Consider the following 23,575-nt stretch of genomic DNA (forward strand, 5'->3'; position numbering starts at 1 on the left):
CCCATAAGCCACAGCAATGCGTGGCCGGGCAAAGCTAGTAAACTGTATATATTGCTGTGACTAAAGAAGAGAAAAGACTTCCTGCATACATTTGGAAAGGACAGCTGTGTCTGTGTGTTCTTGTGACTGAAGAAGTCTACTATACCTATTTCCGGGAATCTGGAGTTATTAGTCCTGTTCACACTGCCAGTTATTTTTTTTAATTGTAAACACCGCTGACAACAGAGATAGCACCATCAGTAGAGTCAGGCCATGTATGCCTATAGCTACACTGTAGAATTAATGTGATTTGACACCATTCAGAGAGCTAGGTCTGAATGCTCTCTTGGAGTTATAACCTAGACAGTCTTTCACTAAACTGCCAAATGGTACTGGAAGAAGAAACAGGCACAGCCACCCATGACAAGTCCCAGACCTAGATGAAGGGGCCCCATCCATGCCAACTGCCACTGCCCTTGCCTCAGAGGGAGAGAAGAAGAGACAGACACAGCTCCATCAGCCTAGGCCCAGAAGTCAATGAACTATCACTGCCTTGGCCTCAGAGGGAAAGGAGAAGAAGGAGAGACAGCAGTCCATGAGGAAAAGATCTTGGAGTTTTCATGGAGAACAAGTTAAACATGAGCCAACAATGTGATGTGGCAGCTTTAAAAAAATGGGATTTTGGCCTGCATGAACCTAGATCCAGGGAAGTCATGCTTCCCCTCTATTCTGCCTTGGTCAAACCACAACTAAAATCACACTGTTTCCAATTCTGGGCACCACAATGAAAGGGAGATGTTGCACCCCAAGGCTGCATAGGCACCTTGAAAACCACACTGGAGCTCAGAATATAAGCACAAGCAAATAGAGTTCAGAGTCAATAAAGTGGATGAAAGTATAGTTCAAAATTAATAGAGTGGATGAACCACCCAGCAATATACTTAAACAGAAGTCCAAGAAAGTCTATCACAGATGTAATCCAAACTGGAACTGTGCTTAGTCCCACAAGAATTATCAAAGGTAGTCCACACAGAGCTCCCTTTCCAAACAGGAAACAGCAGAAAGCCACAAGGAGCAAGAACCAACCTCAAGGTACTCCAAGAAACTATAATCCACAAGGCAAGGAATCAGGAAGGTCCAAGTGGAAACAAGATTGACAAGACAGGAGATATTTGAAATCCACAAGGCAGGATCTTGGCTTGAAATTCACAAATGCAAGAGGACGACAAGAGATCTTTCTCCCTTGAATTGCAAAGTTGACACCTCTGCAGTGCAAAGGAAGCCAGGAATATTTAAGTTTTCAAGGCTATTATTCCAATGGGACCTAGGGAGTGCTGTTCGTCTCATGAGAAAGTTGCTCATTAACGCATCTGTGAACCAAACACTGACTTCGTCTCCAAAACTCCCTTTCACTTCACCCTTGCATAAACATCCCTCTTCTGTCAAAACCATCCACTTCTCCTCTGGGCTAACAAACCCATCTGGCTGAACTGGCCTTGACTGCTCATCGGAATGTTAATCCCTGGGTTCAGAGTCCTCTGTAGAATACCCTTTTCAGGTTCCCGCAGCTGGATTGCAGGCCTATAATCAAAGTCTTGGATGGGGCTGAAGTCTGATTCTGATTCCAGCTCAGGCTGAGCTACAACAGGAGATGTTGACTCTAAGCTGGAATGTGTCCAGAGGAGGGCGAATCAAAGGATCAAGAGTCGGAAGAACATGCCCTTTGGGGAGGAGCTGAAAGAGCTGGACATATTTAGCCTGCAGAAGAGAATGTTGGGAAGAGCCATGATGAGAGCCATGCATAAATATGTGAGGGGAAGTCCTAGGGAGGATGGAGCAAGACTAGGATTCAATGGAGTAATGGCTTCAAATGGCAGGAAAGAAAGGAGATTCGACCTGAACATTAGGAAGAACTTCCTGATTGTGAGAGAAAGGCATTCAGTAGTGGTGGAAGCTCCTTCTCTGGAGGCTTGCAAACAGAGGCTGGATGGGGGGGGGGGGGGTTTATATGCGATTTTCCTGCTTCGTGGCAGAATGTGTTTGGACTGGATGGCCCACGAGGTCTCCTCCAACTCTATGACTCTATAAGAGCTCCATCATGCCTAGGCCCAGAAGTAGATGAAAGGCTCTCTTCCATCCCAACTGCCCTTGCCTCAGAGGGAGAGAGGAGGGACATGAACAGTTCCAGCATGCCTGGGCCCAGAATGAAATGAAATGCAAAGATACAGAATGGGGGACGATGCCTGGCTCGAAAGCAGTACGTGCGAAAAAGACTTTGGAGTCCTCGTGGACAACAAGTTAAACATGAGCCTACAATGTGATGCGGCAGCGAAAAAAGCCAATGAGATTCTGGCCTGCATAAATAGGGGTAGAATCATAGAATCATAGAATAGTAGAGTTGGAAGAGACCTCATGGGCCATCCAGTCCAACCCCCTGCCAAGAAGCAGGAAATCACATTCAAAGCACCCCCGACAGATGGCCATCCAGCCTCTGCTTAAAAGCCTCCAAGGAAGGAGCCTCCACCACAGTCCGCGGCAGAGAGTTCCACTGCTGAACAGCCCTTCTCACAGTGAGGAAGTTCTTCCTGATGTTCAGGTGGAATCTCCTTTCCTGTAGTTTGAAGCCATTGTTCCGTGTCCTAGTCTGCAGGGCAGCAGAAAACAAGCTTGCTCCCTCCTCCCTATGACTTCCCCTCACATATTTGTACATGGCTATCATGTCTCCTCTCAGCCTTCTCTTCTGCAGGCTAAACATGCCCAGCTCTTTAAGCCGCTCCTCATAGGGCTTGTTCTCCAGACCCTTAATCATTTTAGTCGCCCTCCTCTGGACGCTTTCCAGCTTGTCAACATCTCCCTTCAACTGTGGTGCCCAAAATTGGACACAGTGTGATTCCAGGTGTGGTCTGACCAAGGCAGAAGAGAGGGGAGCAGGACTTCCCTGGATCTAGACGCTATTCCCCTATTGATGCAGGACAGAATCCCATTGGCTTTTTTAGCAGCCGCATCACATTGTTGGCTCATGTTTAACTTGTTGTCCACGAGGACTCCAAGGTCTTTTTCGCACACACTGCTGTCAAGCCAGGCGTCCCCCATTCTGTATCTTTGATTTCCATTTTTTCTGCCGAAGTGAAGTATCTTGCATTTGTCCCTGTTGAACTTCATTTTGTGAGTTTTGGCCCATCTCTCTAGTCTGTCAAGATCGTTTTGAATTCTGCTCCTGTCTTCTGGAGTGTTAGCTATCCCTCCCAGTTTTGTGTCGTCTGCAAACTTGATCGTGCCTTCTAACCCTTCGTTTAAGTCGTTAATAAAGATGTTGAACAGAACCGGGCCCAGGACGGAGCCCTGCGGCACTCCACTTGTCACTTCTTTCCATGATGAAGACGACGCATTGGTGAGCACCCTTTGGGTTCGTTCGCTTAGCCAATTACAGATCCACCTAACCGTAGTTTTGTCTAGCCCACATTTTACTAGTTTCCTTGCCAGAAGGTCGTGGGGGACTTTGTCGAAGGCCTTACTGAAATCCAGGTACGCTACATCCACAGCATTCCCTGTATCGACCCAACTCGTAACTCTATCGAAAAAAGAGATCAGATTAGTCTGGCATGACTTGTTTTTGGTAAATCCGTGTTGACTATTAGCAATGACCGCATTTGTTTCTAAGTGTTTGCAGACCACTTCCTTAATGATCTTTTCCAGAATTTTGCCTGGTATCGACGTGAGGCTGACCGGACGGTAATTGTTTGGGTCGTTCTTTTTTCCCTTCTTGAAGATAGGGACCACATTCGCCCTCCTCCAATCTGCTGGGACTTCTCCCGTTCTCCAAGAACTCTCGAAGATAATTGCCAGTGGTTCTGAAATAACTTCCGCTAGTTCCTTCAGTACTCTTGGGTGTAGCTGATCTGGCCCTGGGGACTTGAATTCGTTTAGAGCGGCCAGGTGTTCCTGGACAACTTGTTTCCCTATTTGGGGTTGGATTTCCCCCAATCCTTCGTCTATTCCATGTTGCTGAGGTTGAAGATGGCTTTCTTTTTGTGAGAAGACTGAGGCAAAGAAGGCAGAAGGGTATAGCATCTAGATCCAGGGAAGTCATGCTACCCATCTATTCTGCCTTGGTGAGGCCACACCTGGAATACTGTGTCCAATTCTGGGCACCACAGTTGAAAGGAGATGTTGACAAGCTGGAAAGCGTCCAGAGGAGGGCAACTAAAATGATTAAGGGTCTGGAGAACAAGCCCTATGAGGAGCGGCTTAAAGAGCTGGGCATGTTTAGCCTGCAGAAGAGAAGGCTGAGAGGAGACATGATAGCCATGTACAAATACATGAAGGGAAGTCATAGGGAGGAGGGAGCAAGCTTGTTTTCTGCTGCCCTGCAGACTAGGACGCAATGGAACAATGGCTTCAAACTACAGGAAAGGAGATTCCACCTGAACATCAGGAAGAACTTCCTCACTGTGAGAAGGGCTGTTCGGCAGTGGAATTCTCTCTCTCCCCCAGACTATGGTGGAGGCTCCTTCTTTGGAGGCTTTTAAGCAGAGGCTGGATGGCCATCTGTCGGGGGTGCTTTGAATGAGATTTTCCTGCTTCTTGCAGGGGGGTTGGACTGGATGGCCCATGGGGTCTCTTCCAACTCTACAATTCTATGATTCTATGAAAAGTAGAGCAAAGGTCGCTCTCCAACCCAATTGTCATTTACCTTGGCTCAGAGGAAGAGAGGAAGAGTCAGGCACTGCCCCTCATTACTATCCCAGATATAGAGGAAAGGGCCTCCTCCATCCCAACTGCCACTTCCCTTGCTTCAGAGGGAAGGAAGAAGATTGAGGAGCAGCTCCAACATGTCTAGAGTCAACACAGAGAACACTTAAGCTAACAACAACAACAACAACAACAACCAACTTTCTCCCTGAAGGGACTCAGGGCGGATTTCAACAAACAACGGCATTCATTCAATGTCTTCATAAAGCAGATAGATATTGGCATAAAATCCCAAACAGACCCCACAGATAAAAACAGCATTAAAAACCTACCATCAAATTACACCTAATATCAGTGAATTGAACATAACATTGATAAATTAAACCTATATAGTTAGACAGAACCAAACAAGAGTAACATAGTGACATAAATCTAAATAAATGTTCATAGTAATTTACAAAAGCCAACTGAAGTCCAACACAGTTGTATGGGTTGGATTATGTAGCCTATGGTGGTAAATTGGGCTGACATAGACTAACAGAGCCCAGATTCAGCATAGTTCTCAGCACATGTCACTCGTATTTGGTGCCTGAAGATGGCTTCTGTTTATGGGCCCAGGACCCTCCCTTACCTGATCCATTTTGATTAAGAAGCAGTCGATGAAATCCCGAGGTGAGTTGGGGTCCAGAGTAGCCCTGTGCTCCTTGGCTTCCTCTAAAATGAATTCTCTGCATTTGACATATTTTACTATCACGTGGTGATGGGGCCCTGGAACCCATTCCATGAAGGCAGGGAAGGTATTGAAAAGCTACAAGAAAAGGAGGGGCATTTGATACATGTTAAGAGGGGACAAGAGAGCCAGGGCTAAATATTTAGAGGGGGTCACATTGAGGAGGGGACGGGCTTGTTTTCTGCTGCTCTAGAGACTGGGACACAGTGGAGTGAGGGATTCAAACTACAGGAGAATAGATTCCACCAAAATATTTGGAAGAACTTTCTGAGGGTCAGAGCTGTTCAAGAATGCAACATACTGTCTCTGAGTGTGGTGGAGTCTCCTCTTTGGAGGTTTCTAAACACAGGCTGGATGTTCATAGTCGAAGTGCTTTGACTGGGTATTTCTGCATGGTGGAGAGCTGGACTGGATGGCCCTCGGGATTTCTTCCAATTTTAAGAGTCTCAGATTGGATTCATGGCATCTCCCTCTCCTATTTATGCACTGACTACATTTGGGTGGTAAGTGCCCAGGGTCCTGAATCTGCCCCCCACCCTCTCTCTTATACCATTGCAATCTGATGATGATGATGATGATGATGATGATGATGATGATGATGATGATGATATTTATTTATGCCCCGCTTTTTCTCTCCACAATGGAGACTCAATGTGGTTTATATTAAAGGCATTTCAATTCAATTTAAAATCCAAAAACATACAAACATTCAAATAGAATTAAAAATCAATTGTATTAACCATTAACTGTTAAAATCCTTAAAAATGTATTCAAAGATAAACCACAAACATAGTGGCACAAAAGATGCAAACTGAGAGCCCCATATATTCTGACCACTTATCTCAATTTGAAACTGGCATATTAAAAAATAATTTTGCTCTTTGAATCGTTAGACTGTAAACTCTGGAACCAGTTTGAGGTCCAGATGGCCAATCTCCAAACCAGTTCCAGGATATGCAGAACAATGGCTTCAAGCTACAGGAAAGGAGATTCCACCTGAACATCAGGAAGAACTTCCTCACTGTGAGAAGGGCTGTTTGGCAGTGGAACTCTCTCACCCGGGCTGTGGTGGAGGCTCCTTCTTTGGAGGCTTTTAAGCAGAGGCTGGATGGCCATCTATCCGGGGTGCTTTGAATGCGATTTCCTGCTTCTTGGCAGGGGGTTGGACTGGATGGCCCATGAGGTCGCTTCCAACTCTGCTATTCTATGATTCTATGACCAGCAGAAAGGCTATGCTCTCTGGGGAATCCCACACCAGACCAACACTTTCAGTGCTAGAGAGGTCCAGAACTACCCATGGCTTGCCAGCCTTGGAGAATGCATTTGTCAACTTCCCCTTCGGAATATGAATGTGCAAATCAACAGAGGACTCTGTTGTCCGCACGGCAATTCACATTCTATGGAGACAATTTCTCTGTGTGATGTGTAGTGTACTATACTGGAGTACTTTGATGACACTTTCCTGTTGGACTTTCCCCTGCCTTGCTTCTTTTCAATTAACAGTCTTAAAGCATGCTGCAGTGCACTGTTGCTGTGTGCATAGTGCAGCCACCATATTTTGAAGATAACCTGCAGTTGTAGTAAATGATCAGTGCAAATGGAGCCTTCAGGAGAGATATCACCCTGCAAGGTCCTACCTGTCCCCAGACAGAGGTCAAACCATCAATGGATTCAACAATCAGTGTGGTGAAGGTTTGAAACATCTTGTCATTGTATCCATAGTGCTTTCCAAAGATGACGGAACCGATGACACTGGAGACAGCATTGATCATGAGGTAGTGTGGGTCAAAGGGTTGGCCTGGAAGGACAAAAAAACACAGTCTTGCCTCAGTCCATTTCTTAGGTAATCAGTCCAGTATGACCCAGTCTGGAAACTCTTGTTCTGTTCCTATTTCTGCCCAACCAGGACTAACCAGGAAAGCCATGCTTGCCCAGGTTCCCTCCAACATTTTAAAGATGTAGAACATCTGAGCATCTGGGCTTAGAATATCTGTTGGGAAATAGAGTCCACTTACCCTTTGTGTCATGGAATTTTTCCAGGAGAAATTGAGCTTCCGTTTGGATCCTCTCCTCAATGCTCCTCTTCCCCATCCCAAAGTTGCGGAGCGTGGTCAGGGCAAATTGCCTGAGCTGCTTCCATGTCTTCCCATTGCTGAAGACTATCCCTGGAATAGATGAAGGAAGATGTCATGACCTCTTTGCTGCTGGAAGATGAACTTGGAGCAGCACTGGGGAGAAAGGAGTCACCGTTCAGAGGAAGAAAGGCAAAACCTCTGCCTGGGGCCATGATGCAACTCCTCCCCAAATTTGCGCTCTGGAAGACCAGATGGAGTCAATGGAGGCTATTCTTCATACTATCTCAGGTGAGAGGTAGGGAGGGGATCTTAGAGGTGATGTGGGATCCTTTTTTTTGGCATTTTTTTATTGTGGGATATATATATATATATATATATATATATATATATATATATATACGCACACACGCACACACACATACACACACACACATACACACATATAGACACATAAAACCTTGATATTCCACAATCAAAATACCAGTATTTTTCCCCAATTCTGCCACCTCCCCATTCTCAACCATGAACTTATGTTTACGTAGTACGAGGGTACAGAAATGCTATTGAATATTTATACCTAAGTATGTTTAAGCATGTAAACATCCCCCTCTTTCTTTCTTTCTTTCTCCCTCCCACCCTCCCTCCCTCTTCGCCCCGGGAAATGTTTACTACTCTTACTATGCTTGCTTATAATAGTTGTTTGATCATGAGGACAATCTTGCATCGAAATAATCTTGCAATCTTGCACTGCATAGAAATGACCCTGGAACATTGGAGGAATGGGTGGTGCTGGCTGGCAGAGTAGAGTGCAACCAGGTCCAGGTGAAATGACACTCCTGAGACTTTCCTGCTGGCAGAAGCACTGCAATACCAGGCAAAACCAGGGAATCCTGCTGGGCCTTGGTCAAACAACCGGGAAAGGAGAGGAAGACGGGGGCCCTGCTATACGTGTGGGAAACAGGACCACCTGTCATCAGAGTGTTGGAAGGCCACAATAGCACAGTAGCAAGTAAAGGAGAGAAGGGCTAATCCTGACGATCCCCACTAGGGAAGGCTGGACGGGAAAGAGCGAACATGGGGGCAAAGACAGCCTGGAGACAGGAGCCACTACATGCTGAGGGGGAGCCTTACAGCTCAGGCTGTGACAGTAAGCCACCGGGAAATGGGAATGGGCTGCTGTAGAGGTTGCCCAAGAGCAGGTTGTCCCTACCAGGGGCACTAACAACCTGGTGATTTTAAGCTTTAAAATGGTGCAGATTCAGGTTAGGCTGGTAAATCCCAATAATAGAGAAAATGTGGGCATAAGGAGACTATTGGATTGTGATTGTACCCGTTGTCTGATAACTCCAGCAGTACCTGAAAGAGCAGCTGGGTGTAACACGGAACAGACTATAGCTAATTACACAATGATTTTGGGGATTCTGGATGGAAAGTAGGTTCCACAGCTTGGGGCCCCAGAGAGGGGAAAGGAGAGCTAGTGGGATCATGAAGCCCACTCTGGTCTACATTGGGGCAGGGGAGACTCTCCCTGGGGAAATTCCAGACATTTATAGGGATTTATCAGATGTATTTAAGGGAAACAGAGTCGAATCAACTTGCTCCACATAGAAAAACTGATGTTGCCATTCTCATAGATCCTAACGTGAAGCATCACCTAAGGTGTATGGAATGTCCGAAAGGGAGAAAGGGATGCTGAGAGAGTTCATAGATAAAAAATTGTCATGTGGGTTTATTGTGAGCCCGCAGACTCATCCATGGCTGCCCCAGTACTCTTTCAGTCCAAAACTGGTGGGACACTTGTGCACAGACTATAGGGGCTTAAATGCCACATGCACCACCAATAAATATCCTTTACCTCTAATACATGAACTGTCATCACACATATCCCCTAGGCATGTGCGATCCATGAAAAAAATGATTCAAAACTCGGGTGCTGGTTCTTCGTTTCTGAAACTACTTCCGAATTTTGTCCTCAAAATTTTTGAAATTAAAGAATATTTGGAATATTCATCATTAATTTGTTAATGGTGGACGCGCATGCCAAAAACAGCCGGGGGGGGGGGGCTTTACAGGACTGTCCCTCCCTCAATTTTTGAGCTATCCTCTTCAAATACGGTATAGTGGTAGAACCCATTTAACCCTGCTATCTCACAAAAATTCAGAATATTTCCCACATCCACTGATTTTTGGCAAATTTTCTTAGCTTATATAAGAAACCATTTTGTTGTGACTAAGCCACAGGCTAGCCAGAGTCAGGATGAAGAAGGGGATTCTGGGTTTCAGATACAAGAGCCAGTGGAGTCAGAAGTTGATGGCATTGAAATGCAGGCTGAATAAGAGGCTAGAGAATTGCAACTAGTCATCACAACTAGTGTAATGATTTTCTTTGAAATACTGTATTTATTAATTTTTTTAAAAAACATATAACCTATTGATCCCCCAATAAAATGTAATTTTATTGTAATCTATTTTATTTGGAAAATTACCAGAAGCTGCTGTGTTTCCAACCCTCGGCTTTTACTCGAGTCATAACGTTTTCCCAGTTTTTGTGGCAAAATTACTTCCTGACCCAAAAGCACCCCACAAAACGAAACTGAACCCAAACGGAAACCCACAGCAGCATCTCACCCCATGGGATGAGCTGCCCACAAAACATTGGAGGACAGCAGGGTGAGCTGCTGGGCTTGAAAACATTGGAGGACAGCAGGGTGAGCTGCCGGCCTAGAAAACATTGGAGGACAGCAGGGTGAGCTGCCGGCCTAGAAAACATTGGAGGACAGCAGGGTGAGCTGCCGGCCTAGAAAACATTGGAGGACAGCAGGGTGAGCTGCCGGCCTGGAAAACGTTGGAGGATGGTCCCATCATAATTGGAAACAAACACCACAGAACAATAGAGCTTCAGAGAGGAAACATTTTCTCTCGATCTAGGAGACATTGCTGTCGATATCCATCTCTGGGAAATTCAACACTGGCAGGTTGACCTTCAAGAAGACCAGTTTCTTGACTGAAAGGGGATCCCGCAAGCTACAGTGGGGTGTGACAACATCTCCCTCAAATCTGAAGACTCTTTCGCACTGCACGCTGGTGGGAGGACAGCTGAGAAACTGGCGGACGATGTGTGATAGATCCGTCCACACGTGATCCTGGGAAGCCCAGTAAGCCAACGGATCGCAGGAGACAAGCTCCGGAGGCTCCTCGAAGTACCGGTTGACTGAACACTCAGCCGAGTCAATCTTCTCTACTGTGGCCAACAAAAAAGTATCTTCTGACTGTGCTAGTATGGCAACCGTCTCCTCAAAGAAAGCACTTCCTTGTCGCTGCTGGTGCCCCGGAACCCTCCGCAACCCTTTGGCCGGCTCCTCTGGGCTGTCAGTCTCACCACAGCTGCTTGTGCTGAGGGTGACAGGCATCTGTGGCATTGTGGCGACAGGGCCTGTTTCCCCCACCCTGGTGGTGAGTACCTCCCTCACCAGGGTTACAAGTCTTTGAGGCAGACTGTGTACTTTAGCCATGGATTGCACAAGGTTGCCAGCATATGTACCTTGCTGCTTAGCAGCGGCTCCAGGTATTTCCAGAGAGCAAAGGCCAACTTCCTCATCACCTCCTGGACCTGGGGTGTCAGCAGCCCAGCCTGGAAGTTCAGCGTTTGCCCGCCTCCAAGCATTTCCAGGTGCCTCTTCAACCCCAAGACCCGAGGGACCGCCTGGCTAAGAAGGGCTCTCAATGTGGAAAGGATATCGGTGGCATCTTTGAAGGGCCTCAGCACGTCGACAAGCTGGGAGATTGTGACCCACTCATGTTTGCTTTGCACCAGCTTGCTTACAGGTGCAACCAAGGAAAGGGAGATGCCATGGACCGCCTTCTGCTGCTCCACCATGCATACCAGCATCTTGTAGGTGGAATTCCACCTGGTGGAGACATCCTGCAGCAGCTTGTGCTACAGGAGCCCTTCCAAGTTCTGCTTCTTGCGCAGAGCCCGGGCAACCTTGGTGTTCCGGTGGAAGTAGCCTACAATCTTGCGACAGCGCTCAATCAGAAGGCTGATGTGTCCTGTTCCTCTGTGCTCTTGAAACCATCTTTGAGCGTGTTGTGGAGCAAGTGGGCCATGCAGGTGACGTTGGTAAAGCCTGCGTTTTCCACCACTCTGATCATATTTTTACCAGCGTTGGTCACCATGAACCCCTTCTTCATGGCTTCTGGCCTGCACCGCATCCACTTCCCCATCATGGTTTCCGCCTTGTGGCCCTGATTGACCTCCATCGTGAGTAGGGCCCAGCAATGTGCTGTCTCCAGGCTTCCTTCTTTCTTCCACCAATGCGCAGTAAGAGAGAGGTAGGAATGGCCTCCTTCTAAGCTCGACCAAATATCTGAGGTGAAATGGTTGTGTCCTCCCATGGCGCTCTGCAACATCTGGCCTATGCGTTACTTGCAGCCCTCGTACAAGCCCGGTATCATGGTCCGGGATAAGGTGTAGCGAGAGGGGATTTTGTACCGGGGGCACAGGAGTTGCATCAGGCGAACAAAGCCTTCTTGCTCCACCATACGGAAGGGCTGGTGATCGAGAGCCATCATCTCACCCACATGTTGGGTGATCTGCTGGGGGTTGGGCGGCGTTTCCCCAGTTCTCTTCCTGCCAATGGGATGGCCCCAAACCTCCAAGGTGGCCTGTGTCTGTTTCCTGCCCTTGACACAAGGAGAACTCAGGCTGCTGCTACAAGGGCTGGTGGCTCCCTCCCCCACTGAAATTGTTGGGTGATGCCTCTTCATGTGGGAGCTCAACGCTGAGGTGGCCAGATGCTGATGTGGGCACCACAGTGCCTGCAAACAGCCAAAGTGGCACGCTGGGCATGGACACTGAAGTGGTCCCAAAGAAAAGACCTTGGCCTTCCCATTGCTACAGTTCCCAGGGACCTAAGTGTGCTGCTAACGGTGCAGAGGGAGGTGGGTGTTGAGGGCGACAGAATGGACACCTGAGGAAGACATTGATTTGAAGGGACTTTCTCCTCCTCCACAATTTCAGAGGAAAGAAGAGTGGGGAGGGGGAATGCAAACAATTTCTTCCTTGTCCCCAACCTGCAGTTCCATGACAGCAACACCGCCAAGTTCCAGTGCATCAGTGGTGTCGGCTCTAACAGATGACAACTGGCCCTGGGTTGAGGGGAGCGTACTTCCCACAGTTGAACAGGAGGCTGAATCACCATGTCCACCACCTCCCACTGTTTTATGTTCCTGATGGCTGAAATTTCCCCTCCCTTTCTTACCACCCCACAGAGTACAGGGAGTAGCTTGGCCACGGCCAGAAGTTGGCCTCCCCGACCCGCATTCAGCCTGACAATGCTAGCAGCAGCAATGGAGAATGATATCAGGCGAGAGGAAGTTCTTAGAAGGGGCCAGAGAATTGTAGCTTGTGAGGCGCTCCTGGCAGTGGAGTTCCTCGCCCGGCACTGGAGGTACTACTGAGTGACTTTTGAGGGTGTGTGGAGAGAGAACGATGGGCTTTACTGCCCTGGCACACACAAGGCCAGAGCCAGACAAGACTCGTTGGTACGTTGGTAGAAAAAGGAAGAACAAGGAGGCAATAGGGCCACTGCAAGGAGAAGATGGGGTGATGGTGACAAGGGACAGGGAAAAGGCAGAACTACTTAATGCCTTCTTTGCCTCGGTCTTCTCACAAAAAGAAAGCCATCTTCAACCTCAGCAACATGAAATGGATGAAGGATTTGGGGAAATCCAACCCCAAATAGGGAAAAAAGTTGTCCAGGAACACCTGGCCGCTCTAAACGAATTCAAGTCGCCAGGGCCAGATCAGCTACATCCAAGAGTATTGAAAGAACTAACAGAAGTTATTTCAGAACCACTGACAATTATCTTCGAGAGTACTTGGAGAACGGGAGAAGTCCCAGGAAATTGGAGGAGGGCGAATGTGGTCCCTATCTTCAAGAAGGGAAAAAAGAACGACCCAAACAATTACCGTCCGGTCAGCCTCACGTCGATACCAGGCAAGATTCTGGAAAAGATCATTAAGGAAGTGGTCTGCAAACAATTAGATACAAATGCAGTCATTGCTAATAGTCAACACGGATTTACCAAAAACAAGTCATGCCAGACTAATCTGCTCTCTTTTTTCAATAGAGTTAGGAGTTGGGTCGATACAGGGAATGTTGTGGATGTAGCGTACCTGGATTTCAGTAAGGCCTTTGACAAAGTCCCCCACAACCTTCTGGCAAACAAACTAGTAAAATGTGGGCTAGACAAAACTACGGTTAGGTGAATCTGTAATTGGCTAAGTGAACGAACCCAAAGGGTGCTCACCAATGCGTCGTCTTCATCTTGGAAAGAAGTGACAAGTGGAGTGCCGCAGGGCTCCGTCTTGGGCCTGGTTCTGTTCAACATCTTTATTAACGACTTAGATGAAGGGTTAGATGGCACGATCATCAAGTTTGCAGATGACACCAAACTGGGAGGGATGGCCAACACTCCAGAAGACAGGAGCAGAATTCAAAACGATCTTGACAGACTAGAGAGATGGGCCAAAACTAACAAAACCAACAAAGTTGAAGGCTTTCATGGCCGGAATCACAGGGTTGTTGTATGTCTTTCGGGCTGTGTGGCCATGTTCCAGAAGTATTCTCTCCTGACGTTTCGCCCACATCTATGGCAGGCATCCTCAGAGGTTGTGAGGTAAGGATAAACTAAGTAAGGAATGGAAAGAATATATATCTGTGTAGAGTCCAAGGTGTGGCAAGAGTTCTTTGTCACTGGGAGCCAGCATTAACATTTCAGTTAATCACCCTAATTAGCATTGGAAATGTTTTGTCCCTTGCCTGGGGGCATCCTTTGTTCAGTCAAGCCCTCATTGTGTTGGTTCCCATCTACTGTTTTGATTTTGGAGTTTTGTAATACTGGTAGCCAGATTTTGTTCATTTTCATGGTTTCTTCCTTTCTGTTGAAGTTGTCCACATGCTTGTGGATTTCAATGGCTTCTCTGTGTAGTCTGACATGATAGTTGTTGGAATGGTCCAGCATTTTTGTGTTCTCAAATAGTATCCGGTGTCCAGGCTGGTTTATCAAATACTCTGCTATGGCTGATTTCTCTAGTTGAATTAGTCTGCAGTGCCTTTCATGTTCTTTGACTCTTGTTTGGGCAATGCTGCGTTTGGTGGTCCCTATGTATACTTGTCCACAGCTGCATGGTATCCGGTAGACTCCTGCAGAAGAGAGAAGATCCCTCTTGTCCTTCGCTGACCGTAGCATTTGTTGGATTTTCTTTGTGGGTCTGTAGATAGTTTGTAGGTTGTGCTTCTTCATCACTTTGCCTATGCAGTCAGTAGTTCCCTTGATGTATGGTAAGAACACCTTTCCTCTGGGTGGATCTTTGTCTTGACTCTCATGGCTTGTTCTTGGTCACAGCTACATCCAAAGACACCCGAGACATAAGAAATGAAGGCTGTTTTTGAATCAAATTGTTATTATTGGGAAGGTAGTAAGCAGGTGGTTTGGAACTCCCTTCAAAAGTGCTTTATATCTGAATTAGATCAGAATTTAATGAAAATATGAAAAAATTGCACAAGCCTAATACTCCACTGAACCACTCTTAAGTCTTGTCATCGCTGGATGGAGCAACAAGGCCTTCTGTTAGTCTTAAGCGATTTCTTAACAACAACAGAAATACAAAAGTATGTTCTCCTTCAGGAGAAACACAGACTTTTGGTGAGGAGCCTATTACATCCATTTCATACAGGCTGTGTGTAATACATTATATTCAAAAGAGCATATTTCAGCTTAGGTGCGATACATCTGCAGCCTATCTGAGAGGTTTAAGGCAACATTCAAACCATTGGACTTACAGTAGAGTCTCACTTATCCAAGCTAAATGGGCCGGCAGAACCTTGGATAAGTGAATATCTTGGATAATAAGGAGGGATTAAGGAAAAGCCTATTAAACGTCACATTAGGTTATGATTTTACAAATTAAGCACCAAAACATCATGTTATACAACCAATTTGACAGAAAAAGTAGTTCAATATGCAGTAATGTTATGTTGTAATTACTGTATTTCCGAATTTAGCACCAAAATATCAGAATATATTGAAAACCTTGACTACAAAAATGCATTGGATAATCCAGAACCTTGGATAAGCGAGTCTTGAATAAGTGAGACTCTACTGTATTCATAAAAGATCTGCCATTGTCTTTGTTTCTGTGGCTCAGACAGTGTGACTTGCCCAAGATCACTTAGTGGGTTTCCATGACTAAGAGGGGATTTTGACCCTGGTCTGACCTGCAATAGATACATCAGAACTGCATACCTCCTCCTTTGATGACTTTATCTGCCAATGGTATTTTTGCCCTGGCAGAAAAGTCATTGCCTTGGTCAATCAGCACTTCTTTGATGGCCTCATAGCCGTTCAACACCACAGCAGGCTCCATCCCCAAATAAACTGTAAACACTGGGCCATACTTCTTGCCTATCTGAGGAAAAACAAAGAAAGAGGTAGGTGGTTATATGGCTAAATCTGGAAATGAACACATCATGTGGTAAGAAGACAGAGGCAATGTGAAATCTGGAAAAGCCCCAAGTTCAGAGGGTTTTATTAAGATTTCTCGTAAGCTGTTTTGAGTCCCCTTTGGGGTGGAGAAAAGCAGGATAGAAATGAAGTAAATAAATAAAGAAATAAACAATCTGGGTTTCTACTAGAGGTGCAAATGATGTCACAGAACATATCATCATCATCATCATCATCATCATCATCATGATTCTCTGTAGGGACTTAATAATAATAATAATAATAATAATAATAATAATAACAACAACAACAACAACATGACAGTCGCATTGGGGTTGTTGTATGTCTTTCGGGCTGTGTGGCCATGTTCCAGAAGCATTCTCTCCTGACGTTTCGCCCACATCTATGGCAGGCATCCTCAGAGGTTGTGAGGTACCTCACAACCTCTGAGGATGCCTGCCATAGATGTGGGCGAAACGTCAGGAGAGAATGCTTCTGGAACATGGCCACACAGCCCGAAAGACATACAACAACCCTGTGATCCCGGCCATGAAAGCCTTCGACAACACATCGACAGTCGCATTGACGAAAAAACAGGAAAAACTCAGCCGCTGTCAAGAGTCAGACGCCAGTTAACAAACAAAACAGAGTTTATTCCGAAGATAAGCCAAAAATAACATAAACACAGAAAGTATCCTTGAAACACTTCACTTATCAGTGTTTCAAGAGTAGTTTGGACAAAAAATAACTCAAAAACAAGCCACGCTATTTTCCCATGCTGGCATTCAATAAAAAACTAAAAGACACTTCAATTCAGCTTTGGAGAACAAATAGAGTTGACTGCAAGAAAATATGCAAAATAAACGAAGGCTTGAAACCTTCCAGAAGCTGCAGAGTATAACTGAACGTGCAAAAGCCTCTTTTGGCTTCAAACCGTTTCTGAAAACAGACAGCCAGCTCTGCGGATTTAAAGGGACAGTTCCCAAAAGAAAAACAGCAAACTGGCTTGAAAACAAACAAACTAGAAGAGCAGTAAACTGCTTCCGCGGTGCAGATAAAGCCAAAAGCTTCAAAGGGATGATGAATAGCCGTCGTCAGGAGAATCCAAGGTCAGGTCAGGAGGCAGCAGCAAATTCCGAAAGGCAAACCAGTAGTCAGAATCCGGGAGTAGTCGTCAGTCAGAGGGCGTAGACAGAAGCCAGGTCAAATTCAATCCAAAGACCGAAGAGGGTGCAGTCATCCAAACCAGGTCCACGATAAGACACCGCGAGAGCCAAGCCAGATGGTATCAGCAGCTAGAAATAGTAATCAGAATGCAGTCCAGGGAAACCCACACAGTTCCATCCCTCTGCTGCAGAGCAGTCCCAGATAACTTACATCCGAATCACAGTCCAAGTCCAGTCTTCACGGAAACACAGAGATCCCAATGGCACCTCAGCAACACCTTGCCACACGCAAAGTGCAGTGGCCAAACATTCCCATTTTATTCTCCTTCCTCCTGGGTGACCAAACACTCACACCCAAACACAGGTGTCCCAAATCTACTCAGAGTCCGAAATCCACACACCTAGAGCTCGTGGATCCGGAGTACCTAGCAATTCGTCGGAGTCCCAATCATCCTGCCCACACTTAGCCCCATGAACACTTAAAGAACCATCCTCCCTTCTCCAAGGATCCCAAGTGGGATCAGCTCCTGCAGAAACCCCAGGTTCAGTAGTATCCATAGGCCCCAAATCCCTAGACATCTCCGGTGGCTGTGCCCATTCAGTGCCCACTTCCCCAGCCACCACCTGTTCCTCAGCATCCATTTTCCCAAAATCCCCATCTGAATCTTCCTCAGAAGATCCCCCATATAGCTCTCTAAGTCGCTTCCTGCGCAACTCCTCCAGTGAACCCTCATCACGAGGGTTTTTTCTTCCTCTTCGAATCCCATCACCATCAACCATAATCCCCGAAGGCGCAGTCACAACAGCCACTATCAGGGCCTCAAGATTGAACTTCAAAGACTCTGGCAGAAACCAGTGCAGGTGGTCCCGGTGGTGATCAGCACATTGGGTGCCGTGCCAAAAGATCTTACCCTGCATTTGGAAACAATAGACATTGACAAAATTACGATCTGCCAACTGCAAAAGGCCATCCTACTGGGATCTGCACTCATCATCCGAAAATACATCACACAGTCCTAGATATTTGGGAAGTGTTCGACTTGTGATTTTGTGATACGAAATCCAGCATGTCTATCTTGTTTGCTGTGTCATAATAAAATAATAATAATAATAATAATAATAATAATAATAATAATATTTTTGATTGAAGTCAAAAATCAGAAATTCCTCAAAGCACAGCAGACAAAAAACCAGTACAAGAAAACTGCACTACAAACTAGAGCTGACACCTGGCACAACAAAACATTGCATGGAAAGTTCCTTGACAAAATTGAAGGAAAAGCGGATAAGGAGAAGACCTGGCTCTGGCTCACGAATGGGACCCTGAAGAAGGAAACAGAAGGCCTGATCCTTGCAGCCCAGGAGCAAGCCATCAGAACAAATGCCATTAAGGCCAAGATCGAAAAATCAGCTGATGACCCAAAATGCAGACTGTGCAAGGAAACCGACGAAACCATTGATCATATCCTCAGCTGCTGTAAGAAAATCACACAGACAGAGTACAAACAGAGGCACAACTGTGTGGCCCAAATGATTCATTGGAACTTATGCCTCAAGTACCACCTGCCAGCAGTAAAGAACTGGTGGGATCACAAACCTGCAAAAGTATTGGAAAATGAGCATGCAAAGATACTGTGGTACTTCCGAATCCAGACTTACAAAGTTCTGGAACACAACACACCAGACATCACGGTTGTGGAAAAGAAAAAGGTTTGGATCATTGATGTCGCCATACTAGGTGACAGCCAGATTGACGAAAAATAACAGGAAAAACTCAGCCGTTATCAGGACCTCAAGATTGAACTGCAAAGGCTCTGCCATAAACCAATACAGGTGGTCCCAGTGGTGATTGGGTGCCGTGCCAAAAGATCTCAGCCGGCATTTGGAAACAATAGACATTGATAAAATCACTATCTGCCAACTGCAAAAGGCCACCCTACTGGGATCTGCGCGCATCATCCGAAAATACATCACACAGTCCTAGACACTTGGGAAGTTTTCGAATTGGGATTTTGTGATATGAAATCCAGCATATCTATCTTGTTTGCTGTGTCATAATAAAATAATATTTTTTTTATAACCTAACCTATCTTTCTGAGGGGACTCAAGGCAGCTCACAACCACGCAATCCAATAACAATTGAAAACAAAGAAAATAGAATAAAAAACCAATTAACTTTTAGTGTGTAGATATAAATTTAAAATACAATGAAAATACAATTAATACAATTAAAATTACATTTAAAACTTACAATCACCAGCTGGCATTGACTTTGTTGTGTGGGGTTCCGCCGGGTTCAGTACTGTCTTCCATGTTGTTAAAACTTGTGCGCCAGTTGCACCAGTACCTTTAGAAGCCTGACTTGGCTAAGGTAGTACACACTCTGGTTACATCCCGGGTAGATTACTGCAACACACTCTATGTTGAGATGGTTTTATTGTGATTTCTTGTAAGACTGTTCAGAAGCTGCAACTGGTCCAACGAGTGGCAGCCAGATTGATCACCAGAGCTGCGTACAGGGAGCACACAACCCCCCGCCCCCCCATTGCACCAGCTCCACTGGCTGCCAATTTGCTACTGAACACAATTCAAAGTGCTGGCTTTAACCTATAAAGCCCTAAGCGGTTCTGGTCTATGAACTATTCCGGAGTTTAAGATCATCCGGAGAGGCCCTGTTCTCGGTTGCAAGCACGATTGGCGTAGACGAGAGACAGAGCCTTCTCGGTGGTGGCCCTCGGCTATGGAACTCCCTCCCCAGAGAGATCAAATCAGCCCCCTCCTTCCTGACCTTCTGCAAAAAAGTGAAGACATGGCTCTTTGACCAATCTTTCGACAATCTAGTGCAATAATACGAAAGATGTGTAACTGACTATGGAACAGCCTTGGACTACGCCTATGGATTTCGTAATTTTAACTTGTTGTATGGATTTAAATACTTTAATTGTTCTAATGGTATGGTTGTTTTAATTGTACTATGTTTTTAAAGGCATTGCCTATGTTGTGAAACCGCCTTGGGTCCCCTCTGGGGTTCAGAAAGGCAGGATAAAAGAGCCGTAAATAAGTAAACAAATAAATAAATATATAGATGCCCGGAAAGCCTTTGATAATCTTAACTGGGTTTTTTTTTAATGGCAACCTGGGAGAAGATGGATTTTGGAGGAAAAAACATGCATATTTTCTCCAGTATTTTGAATTTGTACTAGATGTGTGTTGTCACCATTTGCAATAAGTTTACAACCAGTGATAAAGAGTTACTATGAGATGTTACTATTCTCTGGCCAACACACATTTTGGAGCCTCCAATGCTAGCCTTGTTCCTGGGTATATTTGATTAGACGTTTCCAAAAATGGCATCCGTTTTCTTTACCATGCTGCTCGCCCATTAAAAAAATCAGGATGTTTTAATGTAATGTTCAAATTAATCTTGTTTAAGCAGAAGCAAATTGAGACTATATTGTGCAAGTTCCTTCTGGTGTGAGAGAATTGTCCATCTATGGAGACACTGCCCATCATGTGGGAGGCTTCTCTCACATTAAAATTTAACATTAAGGAAAGGTTTAGGATTCATTCGACACACAAAATCTCCCTTGGTAAGACTTCCGAGAGTGGGATCTGCCAGGATAATTCCATGTAGAATTCCAACTATCATTGAATCATAGAATCCCAGACCTGAAAGAGACTTCATGGGCCATCAAGTCCAACCCCATTCTGCCAAGAACCAGGAAGATTGCTTTCAAAGCACCACCGACAGATGACCATCTAACCTCCATTTAAAAGCCTCCAAAGAAGGCGTCTCCATCACACTCCCTCCGGGACAGAGAGTTCCACTGCTGAACAGTTCTCTCTCACTCACAGTCAGGAAGTTCTTCCTCACGTTCAGGTGGAATCTCCTTTCCTGTCGTTTGAAGCCATATTTCCATTGACTACTAGTCTCCAGGGCAGCAGATAACAAGCCTATGACTTCCCTTCTCTCACCTCTTGATCCATGGCCCTCATCATGTCTCCTCTCTCTGAGCCTTCTCTTCTGCAGGCTAAACATGCCCAGCTCTTGAAACCGCTCCTCATAGGGCTTGTTCTCCAGGCCCTTGATCATTTCAGTTGCCCTCCTCTGGACACATTCCAGCTTAGACAACATCTCCCTTCCATTGTGGTGCCCAGAATTGGACAGTGTGATTCCAGGCAAAGAGATCTGACCAAGGCAGAAGAGAAGAGAGAGGGAGCAGGACTTCCCTGGTTCTAGGCACTAGACTCCTATTGATACAGACCAAAATCCCATTGGCTTTTTTAGCTGCTGCATGACATTGCTGGCTCGTGTTCCCCTTCCTCCCCACAAGGACTCTTTCCATTTCATTTTTTCTGCCTTTGTGGAGTCTCTTGCATTTGTCCCTGTTGAACTTGTGTTGGTGTTGAATTCTGCTCCTGTCTTCTGGAGTCTTGGTTCTCTCTCCCCATTTGGTGTCACCTGCCAACTTGATAATCATGCCTTCTAACCTTTCAGCTAAGTCATTCATAAAGATGATGAACAGAATCAGGCCCAGGATGGAACCCTGTCCTGGGGCCAGTTCTGTCTGACATCTTTAGGAATGACTTAGATGAAGGTTTCGTGCAGTGGTTCTCAACCTGTGGGTTCCCAAGTTTTTTGGCCTTCAACCTCCAGAAATCCCAGCCAATTTACCAGCTGTTAGAATTTCTGGGAGTTGATGGAAAAACATCTTGGGTTGAGAACCACTGATCCCTATTAACAACAAAAAAAATCTAAGTGGTCTCTGGTCAAAAAAAGGTTTGAAACCTCTGCTTTAGAGGATATGCTTATCAGGTTTGCATGACACCAAATTGAGAGGAATAGCTTAGCCACAGCTAATACTCTAAAAGACCTCAAAATGACCCTAATGTATCAGAGAGCTGCACCAAAAGCGACAATGAATTCCAATAGAGAGAATTGTATGACACAATACTTGAGCAGGGAAAATGAAATGCACAGATCTAGAATGAGTTAGACTTCACCTGAAAGTGCTGGGGTCCTGCTTCTTCCACTCACCTTGGAGAACTGCTGATCCCAGTATTTGCCCTTTAGCTGCAGAACATTCCCAATGATGGGCAGCGGAGTGGGGCCGGGGGGCATTTTCCCTTTTCTGTACATCTTGCTCTTCCAGGTGGCAGAAAGGAGAAGGAAGGAGATCCAGATGACCAGGAGAGCAGTGCACGTCCCCAAGAGCTCCATCTCAGCGTGAAGAAGCAAGAATGGTCACAAATCCAAGGATGGAGAAGGTTTAGAGTCACTTTGCTCCACTGTAAAGCAAAGGGATGGTCAACATTAACCAATGGGCATTTTTGCATTTTTGCATTATTTCCCTCTTAATAATGTAGGCAAACTTTTAAATATCAATATCTCTCTTATCATCTAGTTTTTGTCTGTTGGTGCAACCATGCAACCATTCTGGTCCCCATTTCCAAAGGGAGACAGGAAACTAAGGATGAAGGTTTATTACTTACAGAAAAAGTAGCCAGGATCACTGCAACACATTAAAGATGCTCAGATTGAGGAACAATATGAGCAAATTAGATGGCAAAGCACACCCCCCCGCCCAAAAAAAGGAGCCCCCCCCTCCAGAGCTGGTAAGGCTTACTTCAACCATGGAAAGGCAGCAGCTTTCTCCCTCCTTCCCTTCCTCTGCCCAACATTCCCTTTATGTGGTGAAATCCTGTTTGTCTTCATTTCTCCTTCCCTCTTCCTCAATGCCTCTCTGCCATAATTGCCTGCCCCTGGGCTCTCCTTCTCACTTTCTCTTAATGTCCAGGTGACAATATCTTTGCTGCGCCTTCGCAGAGAAGAGTCAGAAGGAAGGTGCCATGACATCCATGAAGGAAGATACTTTGTAGCGTCATGGGGATCTATGTTTCATGTTGGTTAACTGGCTGTTTAGTTGTCTGTAGAAAGATCTCATGCCATGGCCAGGGTCCATGAAACTGGTGCTGGTGCTGGCTAGTGCCAATTAAAGAGCCACGATTGGCTCCATGCCATCGGGGCACCCATTAAAGATTTCTGAGTCCAACAAGAGGGGCTCTTGGTTGGGCCCAACTCCATGAGATCCCCCCTCAATCCTGGCACATTTAAAGAGACTTGACTCCCTGTGAACATGTGCTGATCTAGATCAGTGTAGGTTAAACAGTTGGGTCAAAATTTGACTTCTAGGGGGTATGACCTGCCTCTGGTCCGTGGGGGAACTTCATGTCAAGGGAAGGGCTTATTAAAGGATCCAAAAGGACTATCAAGAGGAGCCTTCCTAAGAGAAGAACTACATTTAAATATGTATGAGAATTACAGAAAATGCAGAAAAAACAAAATACATACCAGAAGATATCGCATGGAGTACCTTCCCGCCGGAATGGTACCTATTGATCTACTCACATTTGCATGTTTTCAA

The 23,575-nt window shown here is 45.7% G+C and overlaps 1 protein-coding gene across 1 annotated transcript in view; it reads right to left on the reverse strand.

Annotated features, from left to right (window-relative positions):
* The window catches only part of LOC100564270 (cytochrome P450 2C18), a 37,449-nt gene extending 21,504 nt beyond the window's left edge, over nt 1-15,945 (reverse strand). Inside the window, exons 1-4 of the mRNA XM_016996007.2 lie at nt 15,787-15,945; nt 7,417-7,566; nt 7,039-7,199; nt 5,303-5,479 (exon numbers count right to left, since the gene is read on the reverse strand). Coding sequence (XP_016851496.2) covers nt 5,303-5,479; nt 7,039-7,199; nt 7,417-7,566; nt 15,787-15,907 — 609 coding nt within the window. The 5' untranslated portion in view covers nt 15,908-15,945. The remainder of the gene's footprint in view (nt 1-5,302; nt 5,480-7,038; nt 7,200-7,416; nt 7,567-15,786) is intronic.
* Nucleotides 15,946-23,575: the final 7,630 nt, after the last annotated feature.

Source organism: Anolis carolinensis, chromosome 1 (genome assembly GCF_035594765.1).
Source record: "Anolis carolinensis isolate JA03-04 chromosome 1, rAnoCar3.1.pri, whole genome shotgun sequence".
In the NCBI taxonomy this organism is placed as follows: Eukaryota; Metazoa; Chordata; class Lepidosauria; order Squamata; family Dactyloidae; genus Anolis; species Anolis carolinensis.